We start from the raw sequence: 17,044 nt of genomic DNA on the forward strand, positions 1-17,044 counted from the left end.
TTGCTACAGCTAGGAATAGGTGTCACTAACTAATCCTAAGTATATAAGTCTAATGATATAAATAAGGAAAATGCAATGGCAAATAGTATGACCAGATCGAGAAAAGTTTGGTCAAGACAAGAAAATATGCAAAGGTAAACAAATAAAAATGTCAAGGCTAAAGTTATCAAAACTCTGTAAACTGGAAACCTCTCACAATCAGACTTCTAACGGGGCTTGGTTGGATTTGCTACGGTGATAAGTTATTTTATGCTAAGAATGATTTGGTATGCTATGCTTAGGCTGCCTGACAGGATTACTGAGTATTCTTAGACAGTTGTTATGGCAATACTACTCGACGTGAGCTACAACCCTTAGTTTGTCAGACTGTTGTTGTGGCAATACCCCTCAGTGTGAGCTATAGTCGTTATCTATCCTACTCCAGCGTTTATCCCTTTTAGTAGATTGAAACCCTCTCCTTATCTCTAAGGTAGACAAGTTAGAACATCACCATCCCGAATCCATTCCATTGTTCACGTAGATCTAACTTAATTCTCTCGAATCTAAGAATCAATTTCTAGAAAAACGAAAATCTCTCGAAAGCTCTTACAAGGTCTAGAAATATTTCGCCTAGGCACTAGGCAATCTCTCAAAGCTCTTATAGTGTCAAGGCAAAATGTTAAAATAGTGAACAAAACAACACTTAAAAAACATACTTAATCATTCATTAACGATAAAATAAAATATTATCCATGCATTTCTAACACCAAATAAAATAGTTTATGGTGTGGTTAACACCATCCCAAAAATATTCATTAAGTACAAGCCCTTAGAAAAATAAAACATGAAGAACAAGAGGAAGAAAAACTCCTAGAACAGAGCTCTTTCGTGACATTAGACCACCACATTGACTGCTCCAGCACACCAGCCTCTCTCGAGGGTCTAGTCGCCGCCCTGGCGAAGCTTGGCTATGGAGGGCACCAAGGATGGACGAGTGGGGGCAGTGGAAAAACGAACGCCGCGAGTGCAATTTTCCAAACTTGGGGAATTTTCTCTGTATGATTCTCCCCTCTCTCTCTCTCTCCTTTTTGGCAGCTGTGACTGGGTATTTATAAAGGGAATTTTCCTAGGGTTTCACATCATTAAATGCTCCTTAAATAACCGTTTTTTCTTGTCCAACTATAAATGGAAAAGCGGCTGGCTATTGTCAAACTTTCGGGGGATTTCTTTCATGTGAAGTCAATCAGGCAGCTGGTAGGCGACGTCAATAGTTCGTCAGATTCGTGTCAGACTTGCAAGATTTTCATTGCCTCGACAAGGAAAATCTGTTCCTCATTGTCTTCATTTTTTGTGTTCCATTGGCCCTATCAAATTAATTTGTTTCGGCAAAGAAATTTTTCCTCATACATTTTCTGCATCATCACAATCAACAAACAACCTTTCTCATCAGCAACATCAGTTTAATGAAATAAGCTTTGCCTTGGTAAAACTTATCCACCACATAAAAATGTGTCCTAAATGCAACTATATGTAGCTAAAATGTTATGTCAATGGCTTTTAGACAATCAAAAACTTAAGTAAAAAAACCTAAAATATAGTCTTTTTTACAGAGTTATCACGTTGAAACAAATTTCATCTCCCTTGAGACAGTTTCTGTGGAAATAAAGTTTTGCCTCTTTAGAGATAGTTTCCCTTGAAGTAAATTTTGTCTCCCTTGAGACAGTTTCCCTTGAAACAAATTTTATCTCCCTTTAGATAGTTTCCCTTAAAACAAAGTTTTGTCTCTCTTGAGATAGTTTCCCTTGAAACAAATTTTGTCTCCCATTAGACAGTCTCTCTTGAGATAGTTTCCTTTGAAACAAATTTTGTCTACCTTGAGATAGTTTCCCTTGAAACAAATTTTGTCTCCCTTGAGACAATTTCCCTTTAAATAAATTTTGTCTCTCTTAAGACAGTTTCCCTTGAAACAACCTTAGCTTGTTCCCATCATATAAGGAGTTGGAACAATATTGACTTTTGGTCATCCATCACAAAAAAAGTTGGATCAACATCATCATTTCGCTATTTCATCACATATGGAGTTGAATCAGTTACATCTCACTCGAGGGATCAACATTTCAAATGGAGAGTTCACAATGAGAAGAACTCATCCGATGAGGGAGAAGAAGTTCTTAATGAGAAGAACATGTTCAACCTTAGCTCAATTCATCACATATGAAATTGAATCAACAACACCTCACTCGAGGGACCAACATTGCCAGTAGAGAATTCATAATGAAGAGTTTTTTTAACCTTTTTCACAACACTTCGAAGCAGCAACGCATCACTCGAGGGATCAACATTTCTAATGGAAAGATCATGATAAGAAGAAACCATAACCAGAAAAACTGAAGATGAAGACTCAACCAAGAGAACAAAGAAAAGATGACATCGTTTGCATCAAGGACTCGACGAATTTCACAGAAAGAGAAGAATTGACATTTCTAGTGAATAGTTTGCAACGTGACAAGAAGAGAACAAGATAAAATATTGTTCTTTTTTATCTTTGCTTTATTCCTGTTTCACAACAATGACCAAAGAGGGGCAGCTGTAAGCACCATTTTTTTAACCCACTGGGGTGACCCTGTTCCAAGCCCAATGTTTGACCCAACCCAGGATCTGACCCGGTCCAGACCCGATTCCTGCAACAGCAATCCCCGTGGCTTACCTCCCAATTGCACCATGCCCATACGCCTGCCCTGATCCAGTAAAGGATGTGTCATTGCCCTGACAGCCACCATGTCAGTAACCATACTCTGGCACCACTGAATTGTTAGATATAACAATCAAATGTATTTGCTTAGGGGATAGGTTTTTTTTATACTGGGTATATAATCCGAGAAAAGGAAACATAATGGAGACAGAGAATACTTATGAGAAATCAAAGAAAAGAAACTCTACATGTTTTTCAGTAATCAAATTTTTAAGGTATTCTAATGTATGCTTTTTTCTTTTCGTTCGATACTAGTTCTAGGCTAAAACCAATTGAAATAAAATAAAGATCGGGAATTTTACCTTGCTGTTGGGGAGGGTTTTTCGAGGTTGTTGTCTTCGGTGAGGAGTTTTGAGAGTCGTTTACTTGAGTCTAGATCGTCGTTGAGTTAGGGTGGCGTTGAGTGGTGTTAGTGGCCAATCTTGGAGCGGTTTGGTTCTCGGTGATATGAGGAAGAGAGGCTAGTTGGTTCAGTTTCACCGTGTTTAGGAGGACTTATTTCAGTTTGTGGTGGCTAGTTGGAGCGAATATCCACCAATATGTGATGGTCGGGATGTCACAGAGCTTCAGTTCATTGGTGAGGCGGCCACCGTGGGTATTGATTGAAGAAGAAAGGAGAGGAAGTTAGGGATTTTAATTTTATCGGGCAGAATACAGAGAAGAAGGGAGAAGTAATCTCATTTTGAGATTTTTGGGTAAATCACGCTAAGGTCCTTGAACCTTCAGCGTGTTTTATCTCATCACTAAATAATTGGTTTATTATGTATAGGTCCCCTAACTTTATGAAACCCTTGGTATTTGGTCACCATTTTAAGGTTAAATCGCAGTCTACGCCTCTCAGTTTCAACGTATTTTTACCTTTAATCACTATTAAGGTGAAATCACCTTTAACTCCCTGTATCTTTCCCTTGTTTTAAGCGTTTTGGTCACCCAGTACCTCATTTTGCTATATTTGATGAATTTGACATTATGGTTCATTTTGTTACAATTTAGTCATTATTTGCTTTGTTATTCATTAAACTTGGCCACTGTTTTTATGTCCTTTCATTTTAGTCCTATATATTTTTATGTTTATTATAATTTTAGGGTTTATATTATCTGATTTTCCTGTTTCATACCTTGATACTTGTTTTATTTATATTTATAATCTTAAAATTATTTTACACTTATTTTTGCCATTATGTCATGAATGAATACACATGGATATTGTTTTATGTTGTACCATTAAATATTTTATGTATTACATATTTATTTTACGTACATTGTGTTATGATATGTATATGTAATATTGTAGAGCCTGTAAATATTATATTTTACATTTTATTATATTTTAGAATAAATATTATGTTCTATGACATTTTATTTCGCCTAAAATCCTCATAAGCATAACTCAACCGATTACATAATTGGATTAAGGATAATATTTATTTATTTTAAAATATTAAGAAGGGACAGTCTTAAAGTAACTAGGTGTCATTTTCCGATGTTTTAAAATAAATAAATAAATGCCCCACTAGAAAAACCTAAAAAATGACTGCATTTAAATTAATTAAGTTTGAAAGGAAAAGGAAATATTAGTTTATTTAAACTTATCGAGACAATTTGCCTAATTTTATTAAGGATCAAGTCTCGATATTTTTAAATATTTGAATATCCCTTATCTTTTTTTAATCATATAATTTGGATAAATTAGGTTAATTTCTTTCTTTAGTTGAGTCAAATTATTTTAATCTTGAATTCTTGGGAGAAATTATTATATTTTTTTATTTGAATTGGAAAGAGAAATATTCGTCCTAAAGTATTTTAGGGATTATTTTCTCTTCGTTTGGAAATATTAGAATATTTTCTATTCCTCCTTAGAATTTTCCGTTAAATAGAAATTGTATGGTTTAATCTGGAATAATAGGATCGTAACTCAAATTTATATTCGAATTCTTAGATTTCCATTATTAGAGACAATTTATAATCGATGGGGTACCAATTTTCGGGCGTTATGGCATGCTTATCATTCCCTACACGTAATCGATCCCTGAACCCTTTTTTATTAAAAAAAAAAAAGAATGAATTTCTGGTTACACGCAGACTGATTTATCTTTTAAAATGACGTACTAAGTTTTTTTTCGCCCGGGCGATAAACGGTATCGACATCTGTCATAAGCCTTCTCCAAATCTATATTGATGACTATGAAACCTTATTTTCCTTTCTTGGCTCGCATGGAATGCATGATTTCTTGTGCAATATTATGTTTTTCGTTATTGAGCGTCTAGGCACAAAGCTAGTTTGGTTATGAGAGACCCAAAGCGAGAGGTACGGCTTAAGGCAGTTTACGATCAGCTTTGTTACCATCTTGTAGATTACTGAGTAGAGGCTTATCAATTTGAATTGAGTGATTAATTCTGGTCCTTTGATTTTTGGGATGAGCATGAGTATTGTCCGATTTAATGATTCCTCGATATTACCTCCCTCGAATATCGCCTTAACGAATCGGCAGACACTTCCACCAACCGTCGGCCAGTTTTTTGGTAAAATAAGACATGAAACCCATCAGGGCCGGAGGTTTTTAGCGGTGCCATGTCAAAGATGACTTGTTTGATTTCAGCCTCAATAATTGGTCGGTTTAAATTCTCCTTGATCTTTGTTGTGATGGATGGGAAATATCCTTGAACTTCATACCTATATCCATTTTGCCCTGAACTAGAGAATAATTCTTTAAAAAATTGACAGCCGTAGATTTATGTTGCTCTTGATCTGAGAACTAATTCCCATTTTGTGTTATTAGAGCCTACACATAGTTTATTCTTCGTCGTTGCATCCTACAAGCATGAAGGAATTTCGTATTCTTGTCTCCATGTAGCATCCATTGTTGTCTCCATTTTTGTCTCCATAAGCTTTCTTCCAGTTCCAAGACTTCATCAAGTTCTGAAAGAAGTTCCAATTCTAACTGGATTAGGAATTCCGAGCGTGTTCTTCGGAGTACTTTGTCAATTCCTCGTAATCGAGCTATTAATGTCTTTTTTCGTCTTCCAATATGACCAAAAGTTGATTTATTCTAATCCAACACTTTTCATTTGAACTCTTCGATGTTCAGTAGGATATCCTTTGATGTTGAAAATTAAAATCCACCGAAAGGTGGAATTAAATCCACCGAAAATAATAGTCAAAAAGGGTTGATTGTTGAAAATGTGTAAGGGTAAATTACTCAATTTAGTCATTATACTTTAGGATATTTAAAAAATTAGTCCTTAAGCTTCAACTATAAATACCCTAACCCATTTAGCTTCAAAACCATCCCAAATCATTCTAGCTTTCTCCCAATACTAGAGAATTTAGAGAGTTTCTTGAGAGTTGTTTTCTCCTTTTTATCAAGAGAGAATTATCATTATTTTCTCCTTGGAAAATCGAGAAAAATTGTAATTCCTATTTTCTCATAGTGAAATTCTTCTACCGTTGCCCGTGGTTTTTACCCTATATTATTTAGGGGTTTTTCACGTAAATTTTGTGTCTCTTTTATCTTCATTTTTATTTTCTCAAATTATCAGTTACGATTTTGCTTTATCCGATAGCCGTCTTTCACAACAATTGGTATCAGAGCCAAATTAGAGTGTGTAATATCTGCTTATTGTCTTTGTGGTTGCCACCAAAAGGTGGATCCTCAAATATAAGAAAGTAAGAAAGTATTACCCATTCTTTGAAGGTTTCAAAGAACTATTCACGATAGTGAAATAGTGGGAGCTATCCGTAATAGAAGTTATGACACCGAAATTTGATATTGAAAAGTTTAATGGGAGAAATTTCTCATTGTGGAAATTGAAGATGAATGTCATCCTAAAGAAAGACGGTTGTCTAGCAGTTATTAGTGAAAGGCTGGTAGATTTCACAGATGACAACAAATGGATTGAAATGGACGGGAATGCCATGGCAAACTTTCATCTAGCATTAGCAAATGAAGTATTATCAAGCATTGAGGAGAAAAAGACAGCTAAGGAGATATGAGATCATCTCACCAAATTGTACGAGGCCACATCATTGCACAATAAAATTTTCCTTAAGAGGAAATTGTACACTCTCCATATGCCAGAATATACTTCAGTGACGGAGCACTTAAATACACTGAACACTTTATTTTCTCAACTTACATCTTTAAGTTATAAAATAGGAGAAAAAGAACGTGTTGAACTTATACTTCAAAGTTTACCGGATTAATATGATCAACTCATAATCAACTTGACAAATAGTAATGTCACCAGTCTAGTCTTCGATGATGTTGCAGCTTCTGTTCTACAAGAAGAAAATTTGCGCAAGAACAAGAAAGACAGACAAGTAAATCTGCAACAAGCAGAAGCGTTGACAACGATGAGAGGGAGATCAACAGAATGTGGCCAAAGCAGTAGTCACAAACATGGTAGATCGAAGTCAAGAAGAAAAAAGAATTTAAAGTGCTACAACTGTGGAAAGAATGGTCACTTGAAGAAGGATTGTTGGAGTTTAAATAAAAACTCCAATCCACAAGGTAATACCGCAAACACTTCAGATGATGGAGATGCTTTACGCTGTGAAGCGTCAACCACCGTGGAAGATATAAAGAGATATGCAGATATATGGCTCATTGATTTAGGAGCAACATGTCACATGACCTCAAGAAGAGAATGGTTTCATCATTATGAACCTGTCTCAGGAAGATCCGTTTATAGTTGCAATGATCATACCTTAGAGACCGTTGGTGTGGGAACCATCAAATTGAAGATGTATGATGGAATAATTAAAGTTGTTCGAGATGTGCGACATGTTAAAGGCCTAAAGAAAAATTTATTATCCTACGAATTGTTGGATAATAATGCTACCAAGATTGAAACACGGAAAGGAATCATGAAGGTGTTTCGTGGAGCGCTTGTGGTGATGAAAGGCGAAAAGATAGCAGCAAACTTGTACATGCTAAAGGGAGAGACTTTGCTAGAAGCATAAGCCTCTGTTGCTTCATGTAGTTCAGATTCTACAATGCTATGGCCTCATAAACTTGGACACATGTCAACAAGGAATTAAAATCCTTGTGGAGCAAAAGCTACTTTCAGGCTTAACAAATATATCACTTACTTTGTGTGAGCACTGCATACCAAGTAACCACCCACCGGTTGAAATTCAACACATCAAAGTCTAGAGGCAAAAGTGTTCTAGAATTGGTTCACTCTGACGTATGGCAAGCATCAGTTACATCCCTAGGCGGAGCAAAATATTTTGTCTCATTTATTGATGACTACTCCAGAAGATGTTGGGTGTACCCTATTAAGAAGAAGTCAGTCGTGTTTTCAACTTTCAAAAACTTCAAAGCGCGGGTGGAACTTGATTCTGGAAATAATATCAAGTGTTTTAGAATAGATAATGGAGGAGAATACACAAGTGAATAATTTGATGACTTTTGCAGGAAAGAAGGCATCAAAAGACAGTTCACAGTGGCGAACACTCCTCAACAAAATTGAATGGCAGAGCGGATGAACATAACCTTGTTAGAAAGAACAAGAGCAATGTTGAGGGCTGCAGGCCTAGAAAAATCATTTTGGGCAGAACCAGTCAATACCGCCTGTTATTTGGTGAATCGAGCTCCATCAACTGCAATAGAGCTGAAGACACCAATGGAGATGTGGATTGGTAAACCAGCTGATTATTCAAACCTCCATGTATTTGGAAGTATTGTGTACATGATGTACAAATCCCAAGAAATTTTAAAGTTGGATCCAAAATCCAGGAAATACAAATTCTTGGGGTATGCTGATGGAGTAAAGGGGTATCGATTGTGGGATCCCACTGCCCGCAAAGTGATCATTAGTAGGGATGTTATCTTTGTAAAAGATAAGCTACAAAGAAAAGAAGAAGATGGTAGCGCTGAAAAGTCAAAGACTACACAGATACATGTGGAAAAGGAGGTTGAACAAGGAGATTCTTCTGAAGCAGAACCAGTATATATGAACAAGAACCAGAGAGTTATGAAACTCCAAATACTCGTCAATTAGATCGTGTGAGAAGACGTCCCAATTAGCACTCAGATTATGTTATAGAAGGAAATATTGCATACTGCCTTTTTAACAGAGGACAGTGAGCCATCAACATACCAGGAGGCAATAAATAGCTCAGATGCTTCACTGTGGATGATGGCGATGCAAGAAGAAATTGAATCCCTTCATAAAAATAATACATGGAACCTTGTGCCACTACCACAAGTAAGAAAGCCAATTGGTAACAAATGGGTTTTTAAAATCAAGCGAAATGGTGACGATCAAGTTGAGAGGTATCGTGCAAAAATGGTGGTCAAATGATATGCTCAAAAAGAATGTATTGATTTCAATGAAATATTTTCTCATGTGGTTCGACTAACAACAGTTCGAGTAGTCTTGGCAATGTGTGCTACATTGAACTTACATCTAGACCAGCTAGATGTTAAAACAACTTTTCTTCGTGGAAATCTTGAGGAAGAGATTTACATGCTCCACCCTGAAGATTTTGAAGAAAAAGAAAAGAAGAACTTGGTTTGCAGGTTGAACAAATCTTTGTACGGTCTAAAGCAGGCGTCGAGGTGTTGGTATAAGAGACTTGATTCCTTCATTATGTGCCTTGGATACAACAGACGTAATACAGACCCTTGTGTTTATTTCAAGAGGTTTGGTGATAACGATTTTGTTATATTGTTGTTGTATGTGGATGACATGTTGGTTGCAGGACCTAACAAAGATCATATTGAAGAATTGAAGGCACAACTGGCTAGGGAATTTGAAATGAAGGACTTGGGATCAGCAAACAAGATTCTAGGGATACAAATTCACCGAGATAGAAGTAATAGGAAGATTTGTCTTTCACAAAAGAATTGCTTGAAGAAGATCTTGTCAAGATTCAACATGCAAGATTATAAGCCAATTTCTACCCCTCTTCTTATTAACTTCAAATTATCCTCCAGTATGAGTTCTAGCAGTGAAGAAGAGAGGATGGAGATGTCTCGAGTACCGTATGCATCAGTAGTTGGAAGTTTAATGTTCGCTTTGATTTGCACAAGACCAGACGTTGCACAAGCAGTAGGGGTGGTTAGTCGGTACATGGCGAATCCAGGCAAAAAGCATTGGAATATAGTAAAGATGACCCTGAGATACATCAAAGGGGCCTCAAATGTTGCATTATGTTACGGAGGATCAAACTTACTAATCAATGGGTATGTAGATTCTGACTATGCAGGGGATTTGGATAAAAGCAAATCTATTACAGGATATGTGTTCAAAATTGATGGTGGAGCTATAAGCTGGGTTTCAAAATTGCAGTCAGTTGTGACTACATCCACAACAGAGGCAGAATATGTAGCAGCTACAAAAGCCAGTAAAGAAGTAATTTGGTTAAAGATGCTATTGGAGGAGCTTGAGCACAATCAAGAGTATGTCTCTCTGTTTTGTGACAGTCAAAGCGCCTTGCATCTAGCAAGGAATCCAGCATTTCATTCAAGGACAAAGCACATACGAGTTCAGTACCACTTCATTCGTGAAAAGGTGGAAGAATGGACGATAGATATGCAGAAAATCCATACCAAAGACAACATAGCAGATTTAATGACGAAGGTGATCAATACCGATAAATTTACTTGGTGTCGATCCTCTTGTGGCCTGTCAGAGACGTAAGCAACATAAAGGTACAAGGTAGAAAGAATGGTGTGAAGATATGATTGTTCCAATCAAATCTTCAAGTGGGAGATTGTTGAAAAATTAAAATCCACCGAAAGGTGGCATTAAACAAATCCACCGAAAGGTGGAATTAAATCCACCGAAAATAATAAGTCAAAAAGGGGTTGTAATTGTTGAAAATGTGCAAGGGTAAATTACTCAATTTAGTCATTGTACTTTAGGGTATTTACAAAATTAGTCCTTAAGCTTCAACTATAAATACCCTAACTCATTTAGCTTCAAAATCATCCCAAATCGTTCTAGCTTTTTTCCAATACTAGAGAATTTAGAGAGTTTCTTGAGAGTTGTTTTCTCTTTTTTATCAAGAGAGAATTATCATTGTTTTTTCCTTGGTAGATCGATAAAAGTTGTAATTCCTATTTTTTCATAGTGAAATTATTCTACCGTTGCCCGTGATTTTTACCATATATTATGGGTTTTTTTACGTAAATTTTATGTCTCTTTTATCTTCATTTTTATTTTCTCAAATTATCAGTTGAGATTTTGCTCTATCCGATAGTCGTTTTCCGCAACATTTGATTCATCCCAATTCTCACGAACCAGTTCTGTAAATGATGGCAATAAATCGAAATGGTCTATCTAATGTTTGTCTGCTCAATATTGGCTCGTGAAACAACAAAGGGCAATGGTCGGATCCTATTCTATCAAAATGTTTAACAAGCGACATTGGACATAAATTGGCCCATCATTTATTGAAAAGGCAACGATCTAGTCTGTTCCATAGTTTTCCACTTTTCCATGTGAAGTCGCTCCCCTTATATTCTGCTTCCATAAGTTCTGAATCGCATATAAAGTCTTGTAAAAGTTTGCTTCCTCCAAGACCTCGCACTGCTCCTCCCGTGCTTTCCTCTCGACGTAAGGTAGCGTTAAAATCTTCGCCCGATAACCAAGCTTCGTTATTTCCTGTATTCAGATTTGAAAGTAATTCCCATACCTCGATGTGTTTGGATATATTTGGGCTGGCATATACTGCTGTGAAGAAAACCCATTGCGATGTTCCTTCCTCTCTTGCTCGACCGTGTACAAACTGTGACGAGATTTTTATTATCTCCACTTGTATTGTATCTTCCCACAGTATCCAAATTCCTCCACTAAATCCTGAAGCCTCCACTTGAAACAAATTTGGATAGTCTAAATTTAGAATAATTTTGTCAACGTTATCCTCACTGGTTCTTATTTCGAGCAATGCGACCATTTTTGGTTTATGTAGCCTACAGAACTCTTTGAAGTGTCTTCGAAATTTCGGGCTAGCTGCCCCTTGACAATTCCAGAATAGAAAATTAATCATTTTGAGTGTTGGAGAGAGGATCCAACTCATTCTGGTTCGTTGGGATAGCCGTAGATTCCTGCACCTTAACTTCAATCGATGCCTCTTGGTTGTTCATCTTAAAGTGTGTTGGTGGTTTTCGTTACCACACTACTTGAATATATCTCTGGATTATCCTTCCTTTTATTTTGTACCATTAATTTAGTATTTCCTTTAATTGTTACCGTGTCATACCCTTGGCTATCTTTGGCTTGGAGCCATTCGGTTAGCATCGGCTTTGGTGTCGAGCGAGTGTAATTTGTCTTTGGTATTAGCTTTTGTTCCCATCTGAGAGTATCCCCCGTATTTGTTCTTGCCTTGTGCTGGTTTTGTTCTTTGATTAGCCCCTATGTGTTCTTCAATTGTTACTGCTGAGTGGTGGCCTGTTTTTGTATCATGTGCGACGTAACTGTCGGTGCTTTGGAGTTGATCGACATTATAACCTCAGGTGTGTTTAATTTTTTTGGTTCCTGCTTGTGTCCACTTCCTTGTGTTTCTTGTCTGCCTCCTTTGTTATTATTCTCTCCTTCTTGGCTCAATACTGTTATTACTTCTACCGATTTGCTTTTTGTTATTTCTTTGTGATTACTGTTATTCCGTCGGTAGAGGTCGGTTATTCGAAGGTTTACCTGTAGGAATTTTCTATTGTTGTTGCATAGGGTTTTGCCTAGAGCTTTGCGAGGAGGAACATTACCGATAACCATGAGAAAAAACTGTGAATCACAGCTTTACCCAACGATCGCTTTGATCCTCTCTTTATAATTTTAGCATATGCAACTTTTTTTAAAATCATTGCAAATTTTATATTGCATAACTTTCCTTTTATATTATTATCACATTTTTTATCTCTATCTTTTTATTTTTTTATAAAATTTAATTAATTAATTATTATAAATTAATATAAAAATAAAATTTAAAAGTTATAAAATTAAAATTTATGTATGAAATTACATAATTAAAAAATACTAAAAATAATTATATAATTAATTAATTAAACTTGATTAAAGAAAAGGAAAATTGCCTTCACCTGGTTAATATATATTTTTATATTTAATTGTGTAGAGTTTAGAATTTTGGATTTATGGTTAAATTCGAGATAAAAATAATAATATATATTTATTTTTAATATTTTATATTTATTTTTAAATTTTTTATAATTTAAATTTAAAATATTTTTATTTTTTAAAAAATAAAATAAGCCAATGAACTTTAAGAAAATTATTTAGCGTCCGAACTCAATAAAAAGTTAATTTAACCTGATTGTCATGTCATCCGTCACTTCAACAACTACTATGGACTGTTACATCAATACATTAAATTATCATGTCAGCATCGTGAAGTGTCATATTAATATCATAACGGTCAATGATGAAAATCGTTAGCCAGAGAACAAAATTAAACTTTTTTCTAATGTAAAACTAATTTGATAGCCACATTAATTTTTTTGGTTGAGAAAAGTACAACATTCTCAAATATATTTTTTACTTTTTTTTTTGTGAATGGTATGATTCTATTAATATGATCATACGCAGGGATATGTTAGTATAGACATCTTTAAAAATCTTTCTAGCTTAGTAGGAAGAAAAGAACACTCACACTAACACCAGGACAAACAAAACACGTCAACGTGCCTTCCTATTAATATTCCGAAGTAACTTAGCGCTCAAGGGTTCACCTTCTCCACTCTTTTTTTAATAAAAGTAATTAATTTTATTCAAAATATGAAATATTTCAAATTGCAGTAAAGATTTATACTCACAATCATAAATTAAGCACATAATTAGGAATTTTTTTTATAATTATTGAAATAAAACTAACAACTTAATATCGCATAAGAACCATACAAGGAAAGATTAAATCTAAACAAAAAACTCTAACAAAGGCGGATACAAACAAATCTGATCGTATCGGCAAACGAACTACAAAAGGGATCAAGCTATTGAAAGACCACCAACAAACCACAAATCGGACTCAAGCGACGTGAAAAGCTATCAACGAATGCAAATTGGGTATCCAAATCCAATCTGAGGATCCAAAGCAGGAAAGATCAACAAGATATTAAATAAACACCATCTTGATCAGTTGTGACAATGTCAAATCAACTCTTAGAAAAAATATAAATGAAAAAACGGTCAAAGAACCGAAAAATATGCCAAGAAGCATAAGAAAACATGCCATAAAGGCATATGAAAATGTGCAACACAATCAAACTTATTGAAGAACAAAAAATAAAAGAAAATAAAGATATGATATAGAGAAGAAAAAGACAATAAAGAATACCGACAGTTAGCAACTAAAATAAAGTTGATGTCGTCGTCAATTAATAAATATGAAAAAGAAAATAGATAAGCAACACACCAATAAAAAAAACTAATTAAAAAAAAAGAAAATCTCAAACCCTAAACCTCTAAAATCTTAAGTCTTAAACCTTCACTTTCTCCTCTCTATATCTCATGTTTGATATTCAATGTAATAATATATACTCTAATCTATGTCTTGGTCTGTCAATTTCATGAAGATCTATTGAGAGGCTAATTCATCGATCGATTTCATTTCTATAATGAATACCCCTACGGAGGGATCGATTTCATTTCTATAATGAATACCCCTACGGAGGGCTCGATTTTTATATTCGATTCTTTTCTTATTCTTTTACTTGATGTATTTCATAGAGACGTCTTCGGTCCTCTTCCCTTGAGGATTAATAAAGCTCTACAATGGCGTTCTCGCCTCCTTTAACATTAAATAAAGTAAAATATAGTTATATTAAGAAACAAACGTTCAACATTATTAATTATTTAGTTTTCATTACAAAAACTCACATTATAATGGTTAGCATGATGAATCATATACTCCACAATTTCATGATGTTATTTTTTTGCAAAAAGCATAAAAGATCTCTGTACTCTTGAAAAATCAATGTGATCCTTGTATTATTTTTTTTTCTGTCAATGTAATTCTCTAACTCAGAAACAAACCTAATGTGGCTCTTTTATCAACGTTTTTCTTCATTTGACCATTACAATGCTGACATGACAGTTTACAATATTGACATGACAGTCAATCTGTCATGTTTGAATTACCAATTTAACTCATTTGTCTTGTTATCTGCCAAATTATCAACCACTGTGAACTGTCACATCAGCACCTTAGATCGCCACGTCAACACCATGGATCTCCACGTCAGCATCGTAACGGTTAACGACGAAAAACATTGGCCCAAGGTTCACATTGGACTTATTTTCTGAGTTGGAAAGCCACATTGAGAGAAAATAATACGATGACCATATTGATTTTTAAAAAAGTACAGAGACCTCTAATGCATTTTTACCTTTTTTTTTATAAATAAGTAAACTTTTAAAAGATTCTACTCTACGAGATGAAACAAATAATCCAATCCAAACAGTATATATATCACACATTTACTACCAAAAAAGATGGAGGGAGAAGAAACAATGATGAATAACACCTATTACAGTGACTAGATCCAGTTTAACGCCCAGTTCCAAGCTAAGTTACAAAGATATGCTCTTTAGAGTTTGAGGCCTTCTACAGCCTTGTAGTGATAATCATCAATTGAGGAGTAAACCTTACCTTCCCTTTCGAGGAACTCCATAGCATCCCTAGCACAGGAGGAAAAAGAAAGCAAAAATGAAGAAATTAATGGATGAATACTTACAGTACGCATAAAACAACAATCTTATCCAAGTTTCAGCTCTTGGTTGGCTAATTGGAGTTGAACTTGTAAAGCACATAAAGGATTCTATATGAAAATTTTGTCACGTTACATGGACCAGATGCCAATGAAATTCTTGGTAAGATGATATTCAAGCAAGGAGCACATCAACCAACAAATTGAGTGTGTTAACAATAAATAAGAGATCACAACTGTACAAATCTATTGGAAAACAATAAATTTTATTTATGGAACCATACCTCATAGAGAAGGCACTTAATTGCTTCTTGCCTTGACAACTTTGCAAGTGTCCATTAACACGAACATAAGTTCCGTCTCTGTTGCACAAAAAAGTTCAAGTATGTAACCAAATATAATAATATAGAAGCATATAATGACATTCCAAATTAGAAACAACAAATGCTTAACTGAATTATATGAAGGAGAGAACTTACTCTAGTGCATCCATTTCTCTTTGTCAATCATTTCAGTCATCCTGGTTCAAACAAAAATCGTTCAGATCAAAATTGCTTCTCTAAATACTATATTGTTCTTTTAATGCAATGATGAAACAAAAAACACCCATGGTACCACTAATGCAACGGAAATTAATTAAATAACAATAGGATGACATTCATATGTGAATTGAATTCAAACGGAATCTGCGACGTTACTATCTTATACATTCAATTTAGCCCGTTCCATCATCCAGTTGGAAACGAATATCTGAGGACCTTGAGATTTTGTTATACGCCATGCCAATCCACCGTAACCTGAATCGAAAAGCATCCAAAAATTAAAGAAAAATAAACTGGTCAAATAACTAAGTGGATTATAAAGAATCTCTTCAATTAAGCTGCCGAGATTTGTAACAATAGGTGCCATGATTTAACACAACGATTGTTTTCATGCGAAACAAACAAATACAAATGAGAAGCTGTGAAAGGATTTGAGAAACGGTACGTTGGAACATCAACACCGTCAATTATGAAATTGGATTTCCCATCACCAGATTGAGATGCTTCACTTATCATCTTCACCGTCTCCGGTACCAATCCCAGCGTATCACGGCTCAGCTAAACACCAAACAGGGAAAAAGGTGAAATTAGATCGATCAACTACAAACGAATATTCAACATTTCAAAATTCCTCAACTATATCTATTTTATTTCCGCCGGCGCCGCAACATAATGCGGCCAAGATTTTTCCGATTGCCAAACAGAACATAGGAAGTACGAATTATGAAGATATATGGATGAATGGAGACGACTTACTCTTGCAAGAAACGGAGTTGAGTTAGCGAACTGGGAAGGCGTGAATCCGTCGAACTGGCTACTAGAGAACATGTTTGGAACCCTAAAATCAGGGAGGGGAATAGACTAAAATGAAATTGAAATTAATTCAACCTCAAATAAGTACTGGTAGTTAGTACTCCATGCTAATGCAGTGAGAGGAAGAAGAGGGTGGCTTACCACTTCAAAAGTTTCTCGCCAATTAGCTATGATTTTCCCTTCTGATGTTTTATTTTAGAAATAGTAAATAAATTTCAATAAGTGGGCCTTAAAGATTAACCTTTCTGTTGTGCCCAGTGTCCGCTCAATACGAAGTCGTTTTACTA

The 17,044-nt window shown here is 35.2% G+C and overlaps 1 protein-coding gene and 1 pseudogene across 1 annotated transcript; both read right to left on the reverse strand.

Annotated features, from left to right (window-relative positions):
• Window positions 1-11,129: 11,129 nt before the first annotated feature.
• Window positions 11,130-11,639, reverse strand: LOC120143923. The gene has a single exon (XM_039158123.1). It carries the CDS (start codon window positions 11,637-11,639, stop codon window positions 11,130-11,132), a length of 510 nt encoding a protein of 169 aa, XP_039014054.1.
• A 3,643-nt stretch (window positions 11,640-15,282) lies between these two features.
• LOC120143931 lies at window positions 15,283-16,772 on the reverse strand (annotated as a pseudogene).
• Window positions 16,773-17,044: the final 272 nt, after the last annotated feature.

The sequence above is a fragment of the Hibiscus syriacus genome, unplaced genomic scaffold (assembly GCF_006381635.1).
Source record: "Hibiscus syriacus cultivar Baekdansim isolate YM2019G1 unplaced genomic scaffold, ASM638163v2 tig00002255_pilon, whole genome shotgun sequence".
Lineage (NCBI taxonomy): Eukaryota > Viridiplantae > Streptophyta > Magnoliopsida > Malvales > Malvaceae > Hibiscus > Hibiscus syriacus.